Source organism: Engystomops pustulosus, chromosome 6 (assembly GCF_040894005.1).
Source record: "Engystomops pustulosus chromosome 6, aEngPut4.maternal, whole genome shotgun sequence".
Classification (NCBI taxonomy): Eukaryota; Metazoa; Chordata; class Amphibia; order Anura; family Leptodactylidae; genus Engystomops; species Engystomops pustulosus.
Window position 1 is genome coordinate 104,913,601 of NC_092416.1, and position 23,665 is coordinate 104,937,265.

At 44.8% G+C, this 23,665-nt stretch overlaps 1 protein-coding gene across 5 annotated transcripts in view; it reads right to left on the reverse strand.

Moving 5' to 3' along the window:
* The window catches only part of RASIP1 (Ras interacting protein 1), a 600,616-nt gene that overhangs the window by 287,744 nt on the left and 289,207 nt on the right, over positions 1-23,665 (reverse strand). For all 5 annotated transcript variants that reach the window (XM_072110521.1, XM_072110522.1, XM_072110520.1 and 2 more), the window contains one exon: positions 18,829-19,467. In XM_072110521.1, the coding sequence (XP_071966622.1) occupies positions 18,829-19,467 (639 nt within the window). The remainder of the gene's footprint in view (positions 1-18,828; positions 19,468-23,665) is intronic.

Consider the following 23,665-nt stretch of genomic DNA (forward strand, 5'->3'; position numbering starts at 1 on the left):
GGCCCAGCGCCAGGATCAAACTGAGCTGCACAATATATGATTCATTCCACATAGCCAATGAGGCAGGGGTGCCCTCGATCACCTACCTTGTTCATATTAGTTATGGAAACCCTAATTTAATTAATTAAAAAATAAAATACAATTTTTAATAAAACGCTGATGATCTCCTTTTTTTGGGTTTTGAATTGGAAGGTTAACTCTTCTAAATCAGAACTGCTCAATGTCAATCTCCCCGGGTTTTTGGTGGCGCTCATATCTGTGACACTTCCCTCCCACTGGAAGTGAGATTCTATTACATATTTGGGGGTGCAGATTCCTGACAACGCTTAAGATTTTTGATTTCAACTATACTCTTCTGACCACTATAACTACTATAAGGATATAGTGGCCTGGGTTAAAATCCACTGTCCTGGATAGGTAGGATCAATGTCCTAAAAATGGATACTTTGCCCAAGATCCAGGATCCTTTTCCAGGCACTACCGGTGTCCATCCATGGACCCTTTTTGAGATAGTTCCGTTCTATGGCTGTGCTTAGCAGTCTTCACTTCATCTAAGCACAAGGATAAGGGGGGAGCGGGTTTACCCAATCATTTACATCACAGGGCCGTTGTTCTCACATGTGCCTTAAACATTATCCATCATAAGACAAAAGCTTACAGCTGATATAGAAGAAAGCCTCCACACATTGCCCCCTCTAGCCTTACTTTGGCAACCCCCCCCCCCCACCGTTAGACCTGATAGCTTTCATTAAGAGGGAGTAGTGGACCCAATCTTAATGGTGTGGGATAGGACTGTTGCAAAGGGCTTCCTCTACTCTAAACCTTGCACTTTAACCCCTCTTTCCTTTAACCTAGATTTCCCTCTAGGCACTGACTCACCCAAGTTCCTCTCTATTCCAGTTACAGACATCATGCAGCTATGCCATGTACTCACCACCACAGGCTTGGAAAACATAGTGTAGGAAGTGGCTGAGAACACATGAAAGCATAGAGCATTAAATGTGGAAATGATCCCGGTGACTCTATGACACATAGTTTCTATACCTACTATACTGAAAGGCAAATACAAAGTAGCATTGTGTGTCACAATCATGTTTCATAAAAAAAACGCTCATATCATTCCTGTCATTCAGTCCCATTGGGCCCAGGGCATTGTATTTCAAAATAAGTCTCCCCTCTAAGCGTAAAAGGTTATTTGGGTGGTCGCCCCCCCGAGGGTCAACCTCTATTTTTTCAAGTCCTGCAAACCTAAGTACATAGGGGTTGCCCCGTGGGCCTCTCCCTAACATGATTGATGAGACGAGGGCAGCCTTTTTCAGTGCCAATTGAGTTGAAATGCTCACGGAACCTGATAAAAAGGTTCCTAATCATTTTACCAATGTAAAAATACTCACACGGGCACAGTATGGCGTACACCACAAACGTAGACCTACAGTTAATAAAAGATCTAACTCTGTGGTGCATGCCTCCCATTCTAATCGACCCTACTTAAATTAAACCGATAAAATTAAACCGATAAAAATTGCATGATCCACACTTAAAGTTTTCAATGGGGATACAGTTTTTGAGCCAGGTATGGCTGTATGTGGAAAAGTAACTAGACACCAACTCAGTTCTGATGGAGGGGCTGTGTCTAAATGTAATTGCAAAGCAAAAACGGAGTTAAAATGCCGTTTGTCTGAAAGCCAGGCGTCTTTGTTTTTCAAGAAATTAGAGAAAAAAATGATTATTATTAGAGATGAGCGAACATACTCGTCCGAGCTTAATGCTCGTTCGAGCATTAGCGTACTCGAAACTGCTCGTTGCTCGGACGAGTATTTCGCAAGCTCAAGAAAATGGCATCTCCCGCTGTTTTGCTTTTTGGTGGCCAGAAACAGAGCCAATCACAAGCCAGGAGACTCTGCACTCCACCCAGCATTACGTGGTACCCTAACACGTCGATAGCAGTGGTTGGCTGGCCTGATCAGGTGACCCTGGAATAGACTAGCCCTTGCCCGCGCTGCTCGGATCATTCTCTGTCTGGATGCCGCTAGGGAGAGAGGTGCTGCTGGTCAGGGAAAGCGTTAGGGTGTTCTATTAGAATAGTGTTAGGCAGGAGTGATTCTCCAAGAACCCAACAGCCCTTCTTAGGGCTACAATAACGTTATATTTTACTTTTTTTTGGTTTGCTTGTGGCTGGGCTTGCTGCCATTAGTAGTGCAGCTAGTACCATATTGTGAGTAATTTGCAGGGAGACTTGCGACCGTTGTGTTTAGCTCTTAGTGACACACATATCCACCTCAAACACCGAAGTGGGACAATTTATTAGGGGTTTATTTGAATTAGGCGCAGTCTGCTGATTTATTTTTTATTACGTTTATTTCTTTTTATAACTCAAAGTAATCTGGCAAAGCAGTGTGCTTTCTGTGTAGGCTAGAAAATAGCCATAGGAGAACCCCAACGGCTTATTTAGGCCTACAATAGCGTTATATTTTCCTTTTTTTTGGTTTGCTTGTGGCTGGGCTTGCTGCCATTAGTTGTGCAGTTAGTACCATATTGTGAGTAATTTGCAGGGAGACTTGCGACCGTTGTGTTTAGCTCTTAGTGACACACATATCCACCTCAAACACCGAAGTGGGACAATTTATTAGGGGTTTGATTTGAATTAGGCACAGTCTTCTGATTTATTTTTTTTTACGTTTATTTCTTTTCATAACTCAAAGTCATCAGGCACAGCAAAAAATCCAGTTGTGTGCTGTTAGTGTAGGTTAGAAACAAGCCATAGCAATAGGATAGCATTGTTTTGTTTAAAAAAAAATAAAAATTAAAGTTTACACTTTAATTTGGAAAATGTTTAACCCGAGGGCTAGGGGTAGAGGACGAAGGCGTGGACGTGGGCGTCCAACTACTGCAGGGGTCAGAGGCCGTGGTCCTGGGCGGGGTGAGACACCACCTGCTGATGAGGGAGCATGGGAACGCCGCAGAGCTACACTCCCTAGGTTCATCATGTCTCAAGTTACTGGGACTCGTCGTAGAGCACTGTTGAGGCCAGAACAGTGCGAAGAGGTGATGTCGTGGATTGCGGACAATGCTTCTAGCCATTTGTCCACCAGTCAGTCTTCCACGCAGTCCACCCATGTCACCGAAATCAGCACTCCTCCAGCTCCTCCACCTCAGCCTCCTTCCCCCCAGTCTGCCCCCTCCCAGCAAAATTTGGGATTTGAACCGGCATACTCTGAGGAACTGTTTTCTGGACCCTTCCCACAGTTACAAACCACTTGTCCGGTTGCTGCTGAGCTATTTTCTGATGCCCAGGTTTTCCACCGGTCGCAGTCTGTGGGTGATGATGAAATTATTGACGTAGTGGAAGAAGTGTGTAAAGAGGTGTCGGACGATGAGGAGACACGTTTGTCAGACAGTGGTGAAGTCGTTGTCAGGGCAGGAAGTCCGAGGGGGGAGCAGACTGAGGGATCGGAGGATGATGAGGTGACAGACCCAAGCTGGGTTGATAGGCCGGGTGAACACAGTGCTTCTGAGACGGAGGTGAGTCCTATAGCAGAACAGGTCGGAAGAGGCAGTGGTGGGGCCAGACGGAGAGGCAGGGCCAGATCTGGTGCATCAGCGCCAAATGTTTCCCGTAGTCAAGCTCCCGTGGCGAGGGCTAGATTTTCGGAAGTCTGGAGGTTCTTTAAAGAAACACTGGATGACCAACGGACTGTGGTGTGCAACAGTGCGAAACCAGGATCAGCAGGTGTTCCACCACTACTAGCTTAACTACCACCAGTATGCGCAGACATATGAATGCTAAACTCCCCACTCAATGGAACCAAGCACGTTCACCTCCGGCCGGGCACACCACTGCTCCTTCCCATGTGTCATCTGCCAGTCAGCCCCCTGCCCAGGACCCCAGCCCAAACACCTCCCGTGCGAAAACCCTATCTTCGCCTCCATGATCCTCCACAGCATCCACCAGCGTTCAGCTCTCCATACCCCAGACGCTGGAGTGCAAAAGGAAGTATAGTGCAACCCACCCACACGCCCAAGCCCTCAACGTCCACATCTCCAAACTGCTTAGCCTGGAGATGCTGCCCTGTTGGCTGGTAGAGACCGAGGCCTTTCGAAACCTCATGGCGGCGGCCCCTCAGTATTCGGTCCCCAGCTGCCACTACTTTTCCCGATGTGCCGTCCCATCCCTGCACAAGCACGTGTCAGACAACATCATCCGTGCCCTGACCAACACCGTTTCTGCCAAGGTCCACCTGACCACGTACACGTGGACGAGTGCTGCCGGGCAGGGCCACTATGTATCGCTGACGGCACATTGGGTTAACTTGGTGGAGGCTGGGACCGAGTCTGACCCTGGGGCTGTTCATATACTGCCGACGCCGAGGATTGCAGGGCCTACCTCGGTCCAGGTCTCAAAGGCCTACTATGCCTCCTCCTCCTCCCACCCCTCCTCCACCTCCTCCTCCGAATTATCATCCGTGGGCATGGCGCCATCAGTCGGTAGCTCTAGGCACAGCAGCAGTGCCGTCGCTAAGCGACAGCAGGCGGTGCTCAAACTGCTGAGCCTAGGCAATAAAAGGCACACCGCCCAAGAGCTATTACAGGGCATCACGGCGCAGACTGATCTGTGGCTGGCACCGCTGAACCTGAAGCCAGACATGGTTGTGTGTGACAACATCCGTAACCTGGTGGCGGCTCTGCAACTCGGCAGACTGACACATGTGCAATGCCTGGCCCATGTGTTAAATCTCATAGTTCAGCGTTTCCTCAAGACATACGTCAATCTGTCTGATTTGCTCACGAAGGTGCGCCGCATCTGTGCACATTTCAGGAAGTCCAGCACAGATGCTGCCACTCTCAGGGCAGCGCCGCCTCCAACTGCCCGCTCACCGACTGTTGTGCGACGTGCCCACGAGGTGGAATTCAACATTAACCATGTTATCCATAGTGTACCAGCAGCGCAGATCGATTGTAGACTGCCAGATGTCAACTTCCACCAGAACTGGTAGTCAGGTCAGTCAGCTTCCTCAAGTCTACAATGAGGAGTGGACGTGGATGTCTGATATCTGTCAGGTGCTGAGTAACTTTGAGGAGTCAAAACAGATGGTCAGTGGCGATGCTGCCATCATCAGCCTCACCATCCCGCTGCTTGGCCTATTGAAAAACTCTCTGGTCAGCATAAAGTCGGAAGCTTTGCGCTCATCACAAGAGACGGGGGAAGAAGATTCCCTTGTTGATAGCCAAAGCACCCTCAGGTCTGTTTCTCAGCGCATATCGGAGGAGGTGGAGGAGGATGAGGAGGAAGAGGAGGAGAATGTTGGCGAGACAGAAGAGGGGACCTTTGTTCAGTCCTTCACTGTTCAGCGTGTATGGGCAGAAGAAGAGGAGTTGAAGGAGTTGGTGGAGGAGGAAATGGACAGTCAGGCCAGTGAGGGGAGTGAATTCTTGAGAGTTGGGACTCTGGCGCATATGGCAGATTTCATGCTAGACTGCCTATCCTGTGACCCTCGCGTTCAAAGAATTTATTCCAGCACCGATTACTGGGTATTCACTCTCCTGGACCCACGGTACAAGCAAAATCTTTACACCTTCATCCCTGGAGAGGAAAGGAGTGTGAGAATGCATAAATACCAGCAGGCCCTGGTGCACAAGCTGCAACAGTATTTCCCTTCTGACAGCGCTAGCGGCAGAGGGTGTACTTCTGTGGGACAAGTAGAGAGGGAGAGTAGGTGAGCAGGCAGCTTGTCCAGCACTGGCAGGGGTACGCTTTACAAGGCCTTTGCCAGTTTTATGTCACCCCAGCAAGACACTGTCACCTGTCCCCAGTCTCGGCAGAGTAGGGCTGATCTTTACAGAAAGATGGTGAGGGAGTACGTAGCTGACCATACCATCGTCCTAAATGATCACACAGCTCCCTACAACTACTGGGTTTTAAAGCTGGACATGTGGCACGAACTGGCGCTGTACGCCTTGGAGGTTCTTGCCTGCCCTGCCGCTAGCGTGTTGTCTGAGCGGGTTTTCAGTGCAGCTGGTGGCATCATCACCGAAAAGTGTACACGCCTGTCGACTGACAGCGCTGACAGGCTGATGCTTATCAAGATGAATCAAGCATGGATTTCTAATGATTTCCATTCTCCACCAATTGAAAGCAGCTCAACCTGAATAATTCTCATGTATGCACTCCTCCTCCTAATTCTCCTCCTCTTTGTACACTAAAGCAGAGGCAACTGGCTCTTTTTTGCCAGAGCCAATTGGTTCCACTGGCTCTAGCTATAGTTCTATATCTATTTAATATTTCTGGAGGGCCACCTACCCGCTCCTCTGTTTTGAAAACTTTTTGGACTGCCACCTACAGGCACTATCCAAATTTAATTGTTTCCATAGCAGCCTCCACACGTCGTCTTTATAGCAGCCTCCAAACATCGTCTTTATAGCTGCCTCCACAAGTCTCCATTGCTGCCTCCACACGTTGTCTCCATTGCTACCTCCACACATCGTCTCCATAGCTGCCTCCAAAAGTCGTCCACATAGCTGCCTCCATACATTGTCCCCTTAGCAAATGAGCTGTGTCCGGCAAAATTTTGGGTTGTTTTAACGGCTTCCACATCAAACTTGTTAACTTTGTCGCCACCCTGCTGTGTTATCCACAAAATATACCACCAAACTTTTATCTTCGACCAATATTATTTCAGCGCTACTTTCGCATCTGTTTACGTTCCCCTCACCCACCATAACCTGGCCAATTACTTATAAGAACAGTACTACACTTGATCTTACACAAAAAGTTTTTAGAAATGCTGTTTGTAGCCGCCGACTGCTTTGAAAATGATAATTTTTTCAAAGTAAATGCTTGGGGCCCCCAGGTCCATTTTGCGTGCGGAGGAGCCGAGAGGCAGGGGCTTAGAGAAGCGAAAGCTCATCTGGCAGCGGACCGCCAGCTCCATCCCAAGATCCAACTAACATCGTTTGAACTGCAGCAACCTTCAACCTACAACCTTTTACCTCTAAAATCTATCTTTTCACTCCTCTTTTCTCACCTGTTTACGTTCACCTCGGGTGCCATAACCGTCCCCATTGCCTCCACACATCGTCTATATTTTGAGTATAATTTCTATAGGGAAGTGTAATTATACTACTACAGATATTTTGCACTCGCATTTTTTCTTCTCTACAGTGTGTGTTCAATATTAGTTAACATCGTCTATATAGCAGCCTCCACACACTGTCTCCATAGCTGCCTCCACACATCGTCTCCGTAGCAGCCTCCACATGTCGACCCCTTAGCAAACGAGCTGTGTCAGGCTCATTTTTTGGGTGTTTCACCAGATACGTTGTGGAACTTGGTCACTCTGTCGCCGCCATGCTGTTTTATCGACTAAATATGCCTTTTGTTCACATAGGAAATTATTTCAGAGCTTCTTGCTCACCTACTTTGGTTCCTCTCTGCCGCCATAACCAGGCCAAATACTGATACGTACAGTGCTACACGTTATCCTCACCAAAAGGAATTATTTAAATTGGTTTAAAACCTGAGTCCATTTGGGATATGTCGCCATACCACTCTCTAGCCTGCCGCGGCCTCCGCATGCCGTCCCCTATAGTGTCAGGGTCAATTATTGGGGGTTTTAGATGCTATCTCGCCTCATTCAGTCACTCTGTCATCGCCATGCTGTTGCCCATAATTTTGGCATAATGGTGCGATTAGGCAGCCTCAGACGCATCCATGCATGCTGCCGCTGTCCATTTCCGTGGTGTTTCCGTAATTTTCTGAGGTTTCCAGGTTTTTGGCCAAGCTTCCCTGTGCAGAGCCTTGGTCCCCTTGAAAAATGCTCGAGTCTCCCATTGACTTCAATGGGGTTCGTTACTTGAAACAAGCACTCGATCATCAGAAAAAGTTCGACTCGAGTAACGAGCACTCGAGCATTTTAGTGCTCCCTCATCTCTACATGTAACCCTTTATAGAAGGGTAATCCAGGTAATGGGGCACATTTACTTACCCGGTCCATTCGCGTTCCAGCGGCGGCTTCTCCGACGAGCGTTCGGGTCTTCCGGCGATTCATGAAGGTCCTGCGCCAGATGTCCACCAGGTGTCACTGCTGCGCCGATGTCCGCCGAGGTGCGTCGGAGTTCAGTGATCTCTTCCTGGTGCATGTACGTATGGCGCATGCGACCAATTTTTCTTAAATACGGCGGTTTTTATGAATCCATCGGGTTTTCCGACGGCCACACCCCTGATTTCCGTCGCATGCAACCCAGCGCCGAAATCCGATCACTTGCGCCAAAATCCCGGCGGAATTCGGCGCAAAACGGAAAAATACCAAAACCCGACGGAAAAACGCAAATCGGGCCGTTAATAAATGTGCCCCAATGTCCTTAGATACAGAAAAGACGATCGATAAACAGCTGCTCTCAAGCTCCTGAGACCTTTTCCCCAAGTATGTGCTGATAAGTAATAGAAACGAAAAGGAAATGGAAAAAATATTTTGGGCTCTATATGGGGCGCTCTACCGAATTGGTAGGAGGGAGGAGTAACATATAACAAATTATTGGGTAATTTAGTAGTTAGTTTATTCTCTAAATAAAAGATTAGATTAAAATGTCATTTTGATTAGATTTAATCTAATCTTTTATTTAGAGAATAAACTAACTACTAAATTACCCAAGAATTTGTTATATGTTACTCCTCCCCCCAATTCGCTATAGCGCCCCATATAGAGCCCCAAATATTTTTCCATTGCCTTCGTTTCTATAGTGGCAGGGATAGGGTCGCTATCTGAACCCCTATCTAAATATTCGGACTAGCTCTTATGTCCTCTGCTTATTAACATTCTGTCCTACCTTAAGGACAATAACTCCTTCCTAACAGCACTAAAATCTGTCACTTGGCAAGAAAATTATCACTTTGTCTCTATAGATGTCGAGAGCCTCTACACCCAGATCCCTCACGATCAGGCTGTCAAGAGTGTTCGACTAGTCCTCCAGAATTCTCAACAGAGTGAGGACTATATTGAATTTGTCTGTGAAGGGTTACATTTTATTTTGAGGCACAATGCATTTATGTTCAACGGCAGATGGTTTATTCAAAAAACTGGTACGGCCATGGGCACGCCCGTGGCATGCACCTTTTCCAACATTTTTTGGCCGTTTTTGAGAGAAAGTACATTTTTTCACTGCAGAACCCATTTGCTAAATGGATTGTGACCTTTTTACGGTATGTGGATGATATTTTTATGATTTGGGAGGGCGCCGAGACAGACTTTCTCGATTTTGTGTCGTTTCTCAATAATAGTAATACCATGAATATGCAGTTTACCACTGTCTTTGGAGGGGATATATTGGAATTCCTGGATGTTCAGGTACAAGTAAAGGATGGTGTATTGACTACCCCAGCTATTAAGAAGCCCACGCCCACCAACTCTCTGTTGCATTTCAGAAGCTTTCATCTCCATCACACAAAAGAAGGCTTACCCTTTAGTCAATTTCTCAGTTTAAAGATAATAAATAGTGAGGCGGATGGGTTTGAAAACCAAGCTGCTGAACTGAAACAGAGATTGGTGCATCGGGGATATCCTATTCCCATGCTGGAAAAGGTCCTGGAGAAGGCATGAGGTACCCCGGTAAATAGCCTTATTTGGATAATAGTTGGAATAGACAGAAGCAGAGTGATGGATGTGTGGCTTTCTCATTTTGGGTTCAGTCCACATGAGCGAGCCATACTGACTGCCATCCACAGAAATTGGAAGATTTTGGAGTTGGATGATCAGTCTTCTGAAGTCACAAAACATAAGCCATTGATTACATTTAGACGTAGCCCCTCCATCAGAACCGAGTTGGAGTCTAGTTACTTTTCCACATCCAGCCATACCTAGCATGGATGCCTCTGAAGCTGCTTAAATGCACCATGATGCCAAAATTATGGGCAACAGAGTGACCGAATGAGGCTAGATAGCATCTAAAACATCCAATAATTGACCCTGACACTATAGACGACGGCATGCAGGGGCAGCGGCAGCAGCGGCAGGCTAAAGAGTGGCATGGCGACATACCCCAAATGGACTCAGGCTTCAAACCAATTAAAAAAATTCCTTTTGGCGAGGATAACGTGTAGCACTGTATGTATCAGTATTTTGCCTGGTTAAGGCGGCAGAGAGGAACCAAAAGAGGTGAGCAAGAAACGCTGAAATAATTTCCTATGTGAACAAAAGGTTGACGGTATATTTAGTCGATAACACAGCATGGTGGTGACATAGTGACCAAGTTCCATTACATATCTGGTGAAACACCCAAAAAATGAGCCTGACACAGCTTGTTTGATAAGGGGACGACATGTGGAGGCAGCCATAAAGACGACTTCTATGATTAAGAGTGACAGTATGGGGCATCTATATTGCGCTGCTATGATTGAAACTTCAGGTCTCCAGCATGGTGGCGACAGATGCGCCGAGTTCCATTATGTATCTGGTGAAAAATCTGAAAATTCTGCCTGACACAGCTCGTTTGATAAGGGGATGATGTGCTGTATATCCTCTCGTGTTCCAGCGTCTGGGGTATAGAGAGTTGAAAGTTGCGCATGGAGACATTGGTGGACGCTGTGGAGGATCGTGGAGGCGAAATGGACAGGAAACAGCAGGGGCAGTATGCATGGATGCCTCTGAGACTGCCTAATCTTGGAATGGAGCTGGCGGTCCGCTGCCAGGCGAGCTTTCGCCTGTCCAAGCCCCTGTCTCTCGGCTCCTCCCCACCCAAAATGGGCCTGGGGACCAGAAGCGTTTACTTTGAAAAAATAATAATTTTCAAAGCAGGCGGGGGCTACAAACAGCACTTCTAAGAACCTTTTGTATAAGATCAAGTGTAGTACTGTTCTTATAAGTAATTGGCTTGGTTATGGCAGGTGAGGGGAATGTAAACAGATGCGCAAGAAGCGCTGAAATAATATCGGTAAATGATAAAAGTTTGCCAGTATATTTTGTGGATAACACATCAGGGTGGCGACAAAGTTAACAAGTTTGATGTGGAAGCCATGAAAACAACCCAAAATTCTGCCTGACACAGCTCGTTTGCTAAGGGGACGATGTATGGAGGCAGCTATATGGACCACTTTGGGAGGCAGCTATGGAGATGATGTGTGGGGGTAGCAATGGAGACAACGTGTGGAGGCAGCTATAAAGACGACATGTGGAGGCTGCTATGGAGACAATTAAATTTGGATAGTGCCTGTATGTGGCAGTCCAAAAAAGTTTTCAAACCAGAGGAATAGGTAGGTGGTCCTCCAGAAAAATTAAATAGATTGAGTGCCTGCATGTGGCACTCCCAAAAATTGTTTAAAACAGAGGACCGGGTAGGTGGCCCTCCAGAAAAATTAAATACATAGAGTACTATAGCTAGAGCCAATTGGCCCTGGCAAAAAATAGCCAGTTTCCTCTGCTTTAGTGTACAAAGAGGAAGAGAAGGAGGACAATGAGGAGGAGGAGTGCATACATTATTCAGGTTGACCTTCTTTCACCTGGTGGAGAATGGAAATCCTGAGAAATCCAGGCTTTATTCATCTTGATAAGCGTCAGCCTGTCAGCGCTGTCAGTCGACAGGCGTGTACGCTTATCGGTGATGATGCCACCAGCTGCACTGAAAACCCGCTCAGAAAACACGCTAGTGGCAGGGCAGGCAAGAACCTCCAAGGTGTACAGCGCCAGTTCGTGCCACATGTCCAGCTTTAAAACCCAGTAGTTGTATGGAGCTGTGTGATCATTTAGGACGATGGTATGGTCGGCTACGTACTCCCTCACCATCTTTCTGTAAAGATCAGCCCTACTCTGCCGAGACTGGGGACAGGTGACAGTGTCTTGCTGGGGTGACATAAAACTGGCAAAGGCCTTGTAAAGCGTACCCCTGCCAGTGCTGGACAAGCTGCCTGCTCACCTACTCTCCCTCGCTACTTGTCCCGCAGAAGAACGCCCTCTGCCGCTAGCGCTGTCAGAAGGGAAATACTGTTTCAGCTTGTGCACCAGGGCCTGCTGGTATTCACTTATTCTCACACTCCTTTCCTCTCCAGGGATGAGAGTGGAAAGATTTTGCTTGTACCGTGGGTCCAGGAGAGTGAATACCCAGTAATCGGTGCTGGAATAAATTTTGAACGCCAAGTCCCAACTCGCAAGAATTCACTCCCCTCACTGGCCTGACTGTCCATTTCCTCCTCCTCCAACTCTTCCAACTCCTCTTATTCTGCCCATACATGCTGAACAGTGAAGGACTGAGCAATGCTCCTCCTCTTCCTCCTCATCCTCCTCCACCTCCTCCAATATGCGCTGAAAAACAGACCTGAGGGTGCTTTGGCTATCAACAAGGGAATCTTCTTCCCCCGTCTCTTGTGACGAGCGCAAGGCTCCTGACTTCATGCTGACCAGAGAGTTTTTCAACAGGCCAAGCAGCGGGATGGTGAGGCTGATGATGGCGGCATCGCCACTGACCATCTGTGTTGACTCCTCAAAGTTACTCAGCACCTGACAGATATCAGACATCCACGTCCACTCCTCATTGTAGACTTGAGGAAGCTGACTGACCTGACTACCAGTTCTGGAGAAAGTTGACATCTGGCAGTCTACAATCGCTCTGCGCTGCTGGTAAACTCTGGATAACATGGTTAATGTTGAATTCCTCCTCGTGGGCACGTCGCACAACAGTCGGTGAGCGGGCATCTGTGCTGGACTTCCTGAAATGCGCACAGATGCAGCGCACCTTCGTGAGCAAATCAGACAGATTGGGGTATGTCTTGAGGAACCGCTGAACTATGAGATTTAACACATGTGTCAGTCTGCCGAGTTGCAGAGCCGCCACCAGGTTAGGGCCGTTGTCACACACAACCATGCCTGCCTTCAGGTTCAGCGGTGCCAGCCACAGATCAGTCTGCGCTGTGATGCCCTGTAATAGCTTTTGGGCGCTGTGCCTTTTATCGCTTAGGCTCAGCAGTTTGAGCACCGCCTGCTGTCGCTTAGCGACGGCACTGCTGCTGTGCCTAGAGCTACCGACTAATGGCGCCATGCCCGCGGATGGTAATTCGAAGGAGGAGGTGGAGGAGGGGTGGGAGGCATAGTAGGCCTTTGAGACCTGGACCGAGGTAGGCCCCGCCATCCTCGGCGTCGGCAGTATATGACCAGCCCCAGGGTCAGACTCGGTCCCAGCCTCCACCAAGTTAACCCAATGTGCAGTCAGCGATATATAGTGGCCCTGCCCGGCAGCACTCGTCCACGTGTCCGTGGTCAGGTGGACCTTGTCAGAAACGGCGTTAGTCAGGGCACGGATGATGTTGTCTGACACGTGCTGGTGCAGGGCTGGGATGGCACATCTGGAAAAGTAGTGGCGGCTGGGGACCGAATACCGAGGGCCGACCGCCGCCATGAGGTTGCGAAAGGCCTCGGTCTCTACCAGCCTATAGGGCAGCATCTCCAGGCTCAGAAATTTGGAGATGTGGAGGTTGAGGGCTTGGGCGTGTGGGTGAGTTGCACTGTATTTCCTCTTGCGCTCCAGCGTCTGGGGTAAAGAGAGCTGGACGCTGTGCATGGAGATATTGGTGGATGCTGTGGAGGATCGTGGAGGCGAAGGTGTGGTTTTCGCACGGGAGGTGTTTGGGCCGGGGTCCTGGGCAGGGGGCTGACTAGCAGAGGCAGGAGATGACACTGGGGAAGGAGCAGTGGTGTGCCCGGTCGGAGGTGAACGGCCTTGGTTCCATTGAGTGGGGTGTTTAGCATTCATATGCCTGCGCATACTGGTGGTGGTTAAGCTGGTAGTGGTGGAACCCCTGCTGATCCTGGTTTGGCACAGGTTGCACACCACAGTCCGTCGGTCATCCAGTGTTTCTTTAAAGAACCTCCAGACTTCCGAAAATCTAGACCTCGCCACGGGAGCTTCACTACGTGAAACATTTGGCGCTGATGCACCAGCTCTGGTCCTGCTTTTCCGTCTGGCCCCACCGCTGCCTCTTTATACTGTTCTCGTCGAGGACTCGCCTCCATCTCAGAAGCACTGTGTTCACCCGGCCTATCAACCCAGCTTGGGTCTGTCACCTCATCATCCTCCGATCCCTCACACTTCTTCCACTACGTCAACAATCACCCACAGACTGCGATCGTTGGAAAACCTGGGCATCGGGAAAGAGCTCAGCAGTAACCAGACAAGTGGTTTGTGACTCTGGGAAGGGTCCAGAAAACAGTTCCTCAGAGTATGCCGGTTCAAATGCCAAATTTTCCTGGGAGGGGGCAGACTGGGGGGAAGGAGGCTGAGGTGGAGGAGTGCTGATTTTGGTGACATGGGTGGACTGCGTGGAAGACTGACTGGTGTCCACTGACTGGTGTCCAAATGGCTAGAAGCATTGTCCACAATCCACGACATCACCTGTTCGCACTGTTCTGGCCTCAACAGTGCTCTACTACGAGTCCCAGTAACTTGAGACATGAACCTAGGGAGTGTAGCTCTGCGGCGTTCCCCTGCTCCCTCATCAGCAGGTGGTGTCTCACCCCGCCCAGGACCACGGCCTCTGACCCTTGCAGTAGTTGGACGCCCACGCCCTCGTCCTCTACCCCTAGCCCTCGGGTTCAACATTTTCAAAATTATAGTGTAAACTGTAAATTTTTTTGGTGTTTTTTTTTGTGTGTGTGTGTGTTTTTTTTTTTTTAACATAACAATCAGAAGAAATCACACAGCAACCACAAAAGATGATGATGATTGCTATGGCTAGTTTCTAACCTACACTGACAGCACACAACTGCATTTTGTGGTGTGCTTGTCACTTTAAGTTTTGAAAAAAAAAAAAAGGCAGACTGTGCCTAATTCAATCCAACCCCTAATAAATTGTCCCACTTAGGTGTTTGAGATGGATATGTGTGTCACTAAGAGCTAAATACAATGTTTGCACGTCTCCCTGCAAATTTGTCACAATATGGCACTAGCTGCACTACTAGTGCCAGCAAGGCTGGCCACAAGCAAATCAACAATATATATATATATATATATATATATATATATATATATATATATATAAAACGCTATTGTAGTCCTAAGAAAGCCGGTTGGGTTCTTGTATGCCTAGTTTCTAACCTACACTGACAGCACACAACTGGATTTTGTGGTGTGCCTGTCACTTTAAGTTTTGAAAAAAAAAAAATCGGCAGACTGTGCCTAATTCAATCAAACCCCTAATAAATTGTCACACTTAGGTGTTTGAGATGGATATGTGTGTCACTAAGAGCTAAATACAACGTTCGCAAGTCTCCCTGCAAATTCCTCACAATATGGTACTAGCTGCACTACTAGTGCCAGGAAGCCCAGCCACAAGCAAAGAAAAAATAAAATATTCTAGCCCTAACAAGGGCTGTTGGGTTCTTGTAGACTCACTCCTGCCTAACAGTAAGCTAATATAACACCCTAATGCCTGCAGCGGCTCTCTCCCTAACGGCATCCAGACAGAGAATAATGCGAGCAGCGCGGGCAGGGGCTAGTCTATTCCAGGGTCACCTGATCAGGCCAGCCAACCACTGCTATCGACGTTTAAGTGTACCACGTCATGCTGGGTGGAGTGCAGAGTCTCCTGGCTTGTGATTGGCTCTGTTTCTGGCCGCCAAAAATCAAAACGGCGGGAGATGCCATTTTTTCGAGCTGGCGAAATATTCGTCCGAGCAACGAGCAGTTTCGAGTATGCTAATGCTCGAACGAGCATCAAGCTCGGACGAGTGTGTTCGCTCATCTCTAATTAGGAACCTTTTTATCAGGTTTCGTGTGCATTTCAACACTGATAAAGGCTGCCCTCGTCTTTTATGCTTAGAGGGGAAACTTATCTTGAAATACAATGCCCTGGTCCCGATGGGACTGAATGACAGGAATGATATGAACGTTTTTTTCATGGAACATGATTGTGACACACAATGCTACTTTGTATTTGCCTTTCAGTACAATAGGTATAGAAACTATGTGTCATAGAGTCACTGGGATCATTTCCACATTTAATGCTCTATGCTTTAAGCTGTTCTCTGTTCTTCTTCTTTTTTCTTTTCCTCTTTTACCCTTGATACTGGTCCATCTTGCCGATCTTTATATGTTCTCACCGATGTGGATCTACCTCCTTTAACCCACCCTGATGTATCTTATCCCGATTCTGGCCGCACTGAGCTGTTGCAGTTTATGTGTCTGTTATAGCCACTCTTTTAATGTCTATTTTTATTACATGTGTACTATACTTTGATAAAATTAGGGGTTTGAAAGCTTATGTGCCGGACACACCTTGATTATATTGTAGACATATGGTATATGTTCTTTAAGAATGTATTGTGTATTGTTGCCAAGACTACGCGCGCCTGGGGCGGGTATTTTACCTGTGCCCTGTTTTCTACTCTTTTTGAACGCTGGTTTGCAGGGGCAGACTGAGAATTTGAAGTGGCTCTGGAAAAAACTTTAAAAGGGACCCCATTCTGTGGGCAGAGTCAAAACAAGTAGGTGTGACAATGTGTTTTTGGTGAAAATATTAAAGGGAACCTGTCACCAGGGACCTCATTTTCATTAAAGACAGATTGTAAAAGCCCATGACACCTGCAGTGCAAAAATGGATGCAAAAAAAGATGCAAGAGTAAGTTATAACACGCAATTATATTGTAATGAAAATGCTTAGAAAAGGCAGAAAGGCAGATTTGCACTGCAGGTGTAATACGCTTATGCAACCTGTCTTTAGTGAAAATGATGTCCCTGGTGACAGGTTCCCTTTAAACTCCACACAAACTGTTGTGAATAGAAGAATATAACTACTATAATACTGCTCCCTATGTACAAGAACATAGCTACTATAATACTGTCCCCTATGTTCAGGAATATATAAATGTGTTATTATCATTATTGTACCCTTTAAGAACAGTTTTCACACAGCTATATAAATGGAACGAAAGTTATTTTTTTTTCCCCAGGCCTGAATAGTTGCTAGGGCTTTGATCCTATGACATAGAATGAAGCATGAAACATGTTAAATGTCCCCCAATGATTTCTCCAAAATATTACACCACTTTGTTTTTTACAGCATCTCACCCTTTAACTACCCGGGTTTTTCCATCAATTTCACTGCATTTAGAATTTTTTCCTGCTTCCCAGTAAATGGCATGGAATAATAAATACCATCACTATGAAGTGCAATTTATTACGCCATCACACAGCTCTTTACGTGTAAAAAAAAGTTACAGATTTTTGATTGTGGGGAGTGAAAAATGAAAAAACAAAAAAGGGCCAAGTCTTTAACCCCTTTATGCTCTTTGACCGATATATCTGCCACAGAGCTATGAAGGGTGTATCAAGAGGGCTCACGGGCTGAGCCCTCTTCATACAGAGATGGGCTTTGCTGCAAATTGCGGATGCTAACCTCTTCTTCGCCGCCGGCAAAGTCGCCGGGGGCACTTAAAATGCTGCCATGTTTCCTGCGATCGTCGTTCCCCCGAACTTCATCGAGGGGCGCCGAACGGATGCCATGACAGCCTCAGGTCTTCGGCAGATCCGAGGCAGCATGGTTTCTGCAGATTAGTTATAATTAGCCAGTGGCTCATTGTAATGAATCATATGCAAAAACTCCATATACTGCAATACAGTAGTATTGCAGTATATGGTAGGAACGATCTGACTATCTAGGGTTAATATAACCTAGAGCAGTGATGGCGAACCTATGGCACGGGTGCCAGAGGTGGCACTCAGAGCACTTTCTGTGGGCACTCGGGCTATCAACCTAGGACAGAGTTCACGAAACAGGAACAAATCCATTAAATCTTCCTGCAGTCCTAGGTAACTTATGAGATGCTGCGCACAGCACTATTTTACAGCAACACTTCTTTGACTGTTTGGAACAGCTTGAAAAGTGAGAAGGTGTTGAAAGAACTGCATTATCTTTAGAGGTCCTCATGTTGGACCCACGATTCTTTCTAGACAGAGAGACCCTGGAGAGAAGCTACAATGATGGTCTGAATTTGCCTTCCTTCTTTCAACTGTATTGGAGGCCTCAGGGGCCGATGCAATTAAAGAAGTGGAAGAACAGGTAGCAATAAGTTACTGCTTAAAATGGCACATTGGCACTTCGGGGTAAATAAGTGGATTTTGGTTGAAGTTTTGGCACTCGGTCTCTAAAAGGTTCGCCATCACTGACCTAGAGGGTCTAAGAAATCGTGAAAAAAAAAAGTTTAAAAAAAGGAAAAAAATGTATAAAATATAAAAAATTCAAATCACCCCCCTTTCCCTAGAACTGATACAAAACATAAGAACGGTTATTGCCGGCGGTGATCTGTGAAACAGGGAATGACGCCAAAATGTCCGAAAAGTGATCAAAATGTTGCACAGCCTTTATAATGGTATCAATGAAAACGTTGGCTTATTTCTCAAAAAATAACACCTCACACAGCTTCGTACCCCAAAGTATGAAAAAGTTATTAGCATCAGAAGATGGCAATTTTTTTTTCTTTTTTGTACACATTCGTTTAATTAGTTTAAAATGTATTAAAACGCAATAAAACCTGTATAAATTTGCTATCACAGTGATCGTACCGAACCAAAGAATAAAGTAGAGGTGTTATTTGGAGTGCAGAGTGAAAGTCGTAAAAACGGAGCCCTTTTTTTCCTGCTTCCCAGTACATGGCATGTAATAAATAACATCACGGGAAATTAAAAATTGTTACACACAAAATAAGCCCTCACACAGCTCTGTACACATAAAAATGAAAAAGTTATGGATTTTTGAAGGTGGAGAGCGAGAAATAAGCGAAAAAACCCTGCGTCCTTAAGTGGTTAATGGGTTAAAACAAAAAGCTAATACATTTTGTAAATAAATGGTCTTACCCAAACAACTTCCTTTATCATTGTAGCAATTTTCATTACTAGCTTAGGAAAGTGTCCAGGGTCCAAAGCTTGAGTAGAATGTTCAATACAAAGACTAAAGAGATATGCAGGGGCCAGCTTAAATTCATTTTTTGAGTTTCCAGATTTCTCAATTATCTCCTTCAACACAGCATCTTCCTCTTGAGAGCGATATTGCAGTATTAAATCTTTACTTTCTATGTAAGCTTGAACAGCCTCTTGACGCTCCTGAAGTGATCGGCCACACATCTGGCATGAAAATGCTCCACTTAACCCAGTGGTAGACCACGATTCTGGAAGCCAAGCAGGCCGTGTCTGTGGTACTCTAGGATCCTTGTACATGAATAGAAAGTGTTCTCCAAGGCCTAACAAATCCCCTGTATGCAATTCAGCTTCTCTTTGAAGGACTCCCCCATTGTGAGTAACAAGTGCTCCTCGATAAGGCCTTACACGAACTATATTCTTTTTAGTAGAAGAATCCAAGCGCCATACACAACAATGGTGAGGGAGTATATCAGGAGCAGAAAGAAAGGTATCAACATAAGGGCTGTTGTCCCTTAAGGCTTTTTCTGATCTTCCAAATAGATGCTTCTTCCTGGTCATCACATATATAACAAAGTCCTATTACATAAAAAAAAAAAAACATTTTAAATATTTGTGATTCGTTATTTATTATACACTAGCAAGTATAAATACCTGGCAAATGTAATCAGAATTACAATATGAATAAAAGCATAACTTTAAAAACTTGTCTAGTTTCCTTCACTTGAGATAGGCAAAACAGTAGAAGCACACACAGTTTAGAACCACTATGTTGGAACCAATGGACCCTTTATGGTAGCTAAGCAGTCAATTATACAGACGAACCCCAGACGAAAGCTAGCGTGTCGGGGAAGTCCAGCGTGGGAGACGGGAGGCATATTATGACCAAAGATATGTTTTAATGCTGCGTACATCCTTCTTATTTGATTGCAATAACACTGTATATGTATCTAGTATTTGGCTATAAGACATGCACTAAGCACTTTTAATGTATTGCATTACTTTGCACAATAGCCCAATACTTGATGCCTAGCAGATATAATTAATGGACATTTTTGAAGTGTAACAACTTGTAATGTGGTTTTGTATTTAGAACTGCCCATTGGTATCCTAAATTACCGCTCCACAAATTTTTATGTTCCTATGTGATGCCCTCACTAATCCAAAGTGATTTATCTGTGATAAATAATATGTTTGTCTAGTTGTGTATTCAATAAAAGGTATATTCAATTCTGTGTGAAAAAGTATTTTCTAGGTGTATAGTCAAATATACAGATCAGAAGGGCATGCCCTCCACGTAATCACTCTAGAGAGGATTAAGATGGAGACAGACACAAAAAAATGTTTGATGACAATCCCGCCTGAAAAACAAAAATGCAGTAGAAATAGGAACCCATAAAGGATATCAGTTGGGACATTAATTATCCTATAACAGAAAAGATTCCATTTATGAATATAGGAAGATAGTTTCTAAAGAGCTTTATCAAGGAAAGGGGAGTTGAATTCTGTGCGCTTGTTAACCAATGAATATTTCATAGCCTTATGCTGTCAGTACAAGCAACTAGATTATAATGTGGCCTGTAGTGCATCATTGTGCGCATGAAGCCATAGAGTAATTAACTTTAGAGTTTTTAACATTCAGAGCTTTCCCTGAAATTGGCCGAGTCCCCTTCATACAAGGGTGGGGGTTGTTGCATACTGCAGCAAACTGCCACCGCTAATAACCGCGCTTGCACCGATCGCAGCTATTAACCCTTCCTATGCCGCCGGCGGCATTTAAAAGACGGCGGCGCGTGGGCGCCTCCATCTTTATTCCGATTGTCGCTCCCCCGAATGTCATCGGGGGGCAGCGATTGGTTGCCATGGTAGACTCGGGTCTTCGTTTGACCCGAGGCTGAATGGCTTCTGCATATTCGTTACAATGAGCCAGTGGCTCATTGTAACGAATAACATGCAAAAATGCCATATATTGCAATACAGAAGTATTGCAGTATATGGTAGGAACGATCTGACCATCTAGGGTTAATGTTCCCTAGTTGGTCTAAGAAATAGTAAAAAAAAAAAGAAAAAAAAAAGTTTAAAAAATTTTAAAAAGTGTATAAAATATAAAAAATTCGAATCACCCCCTTTCCCTAGAACTGATATAAAACATAATAACCAGTAAAAATCACAGACACATTAGGTATCGCCGCGTCTCAAAATCTATCAAAATATAATTACGGTTACGGCCGGCGGTGACCTCCGAGACGGGAAATGGCACCCAAATGTCTGAAATGCGACTTTTACACCTTTTTACATCACATAAAAAATGGAATAAAAAGTGATCAAAATGTCGCACAGACCTCAAAATAGTAGCAATGAAAATTTGGGCTCATTTTGCAAAAAATTACACCTCACACAGCTCCGTACCCCAAAGTATGAAAAAGTTATTGGCATCAGAAGATGGCAAAAACAGTTTTCTTTTTTGTACACATTCGTTTAATTTTTGAAAATGTATTAAAACGCAATAAAACCTGTATAAATTTGGTATCGCCGTGATCGCACCGAACCAAAGAATAAAGCTTATGTGTTATTTGGAGCGCACAGTCAAAGTTGTAAAAACTGAGCCCACAAGCATGTGACGCATGTGCGTTTTTTTTTTTAAATTTTTCCACATTTGGAATTTTTTTCCAGCTTTGTAGTACACGGCATGTTAAAATAAATAACATTACAGGTAACTAAAAATTATTACGCACAAAATAAGCCCTCACACAGCTCTGTACACGTAAAAATGAAAAACTTATGGATTTTTGAAGGTGGAGAGTGAGAAATGAGCGGAAATGAGTACTCCACTAAAAACAATAACAGCTAGCACTAAGATATGGAAATCCCAAGGAATAGATGCAAAGCTATTTTCCCTACGTGTATGGGACCTACCAAGTGCACTATTAACATATTTTATACCGAATCTAGACATTAAAAATTGGATCCTTAAAGGTAGTAAGGAAAGTTTCTGAACTGTGGAATAAGACCCATTTATATTCCTTTGAGGAAATAAGTAATAAATATAGTATACCTACTAGAGATTTTTATAAATATCTCAGAATCCGTCATTTTATATTATCCATACCAAAGGAACGTATTTTACCTAAAAATGCTTTTGAATTATCCTTTTTGAACCCTAACAAACTGAAAAAGGGTGTTTGTATAGCATATAGAGCCATAGAGGAGGGAATGCATAAAGATCCTATGACCTGTTTGTCCCATTGGGAAAAAGATTTAGGTACAGATATTGGTATAAACAAGTGGAAAAATTCATTTCAAGCTACAAGATTAATATCAAAATGTGCCCTTCACCTTGAAACAATGCTGAAAATTATATATCTATGGTATTTTACTCCGAGTAGATTAGCCTTAATTTATCCTACAGCATCAGGTGTTGGAGGTGTAAAACACCAAAAGGCACAATTCTGCATGTATTTTGTCCATATATTATGTCCAAGGATAAAAATTTTTGAGAACAATTACATATGCTCTTAAAGAGTGTTTTGAAAATTCAGATGCAGTTTACTCCAGAACTGGTACTACTGGGAATAGGCCTAGAGGATTTTGAGTTAGCGGATAGAACAATAATGTTTCATGTCACAACCACGGCAATTACTTTACTAGCAAAGTTATCGAAATCTACCAAAATTCCTGAATTCATGGAAATTACAAATAGAGTAAACCAAGACTGCACAATGGAGAGAGCAGTAGCATTTAATGAAGGATTTAACAAGAAATATTACTTGGGATGGGAGAAATGGTTGTCGTCTTGTTATTATAATACAATTAGGAATCACCCGCAGGATACTAACGAACATAAAGAAAAATTGTGAAGGAAAATCTATCAAGAAACTAGAAAATATACTTATGTAAGTCTAATATGATATGTATTATGTACTACTATGTTCCAGTGTGTTTCATTATTTGTGCATTTCTGGTTATTGTATTGTGTTTAATTTAGAGCATCAAGATAATAGACACAGCTGTGGTGGTATGTTACTATTGCAGTTGAGTATGATCTAATTCATGTAAAATGCACATGTAAGTGACTATTTCATGCATAAATGTGCAATGTACAGAATTTATATGTATCGCTTATAACTGTAATAAAAATATAAATTAAAAAAAAAAAAAGATGACGTCACAGACGCCATCTTGCAGGCAGTACCTGATTGGACCCCATGGTTGCCATAGCAACGATCGGCGCCCTCCGAAAACGGCACGGAGCTGATGCCGGCTCAACTCTGGATCGGAGCTGAATCGGCATCGGGAAACACAGGGTGCCGGCTGTAACTAATAGCTAATGGAAGTGCTGGGGTCCGATCTGGTCCCCAGCACTGCCTGCAGGCACTGCCAGTAAGATGGCGTCTGTGATGTCATCTTACTGGCACAGTGCCAGCCTATGCAAGTGCATAGGATGACACTGCTAATACCCTGCAATACATCAGTATTGCAGAGTATTATCATGAACAAGCACTCAGATGATAGCTTGTTCATGTCCCATGGTGGAACAAGTGAAAAAGTAAAAAAAAAAAAAGTTATTCAATAAAAAATAAAAAGAAGTACAAGGGAAGTGGAGGACCGATATAAAAGCTTTTAATACATATTGTAATAAAAAATATTAATGTAAAAATAAGAAAACGTATCAGTTACCAGTGTTCGTGGAGATGATGCCATATAGTGGGTGTAGGCACTGGTGATGCAGAGTGGTACTCAAATTTCTAGGTATATGTGGTTCTGCAATGGTTATCCC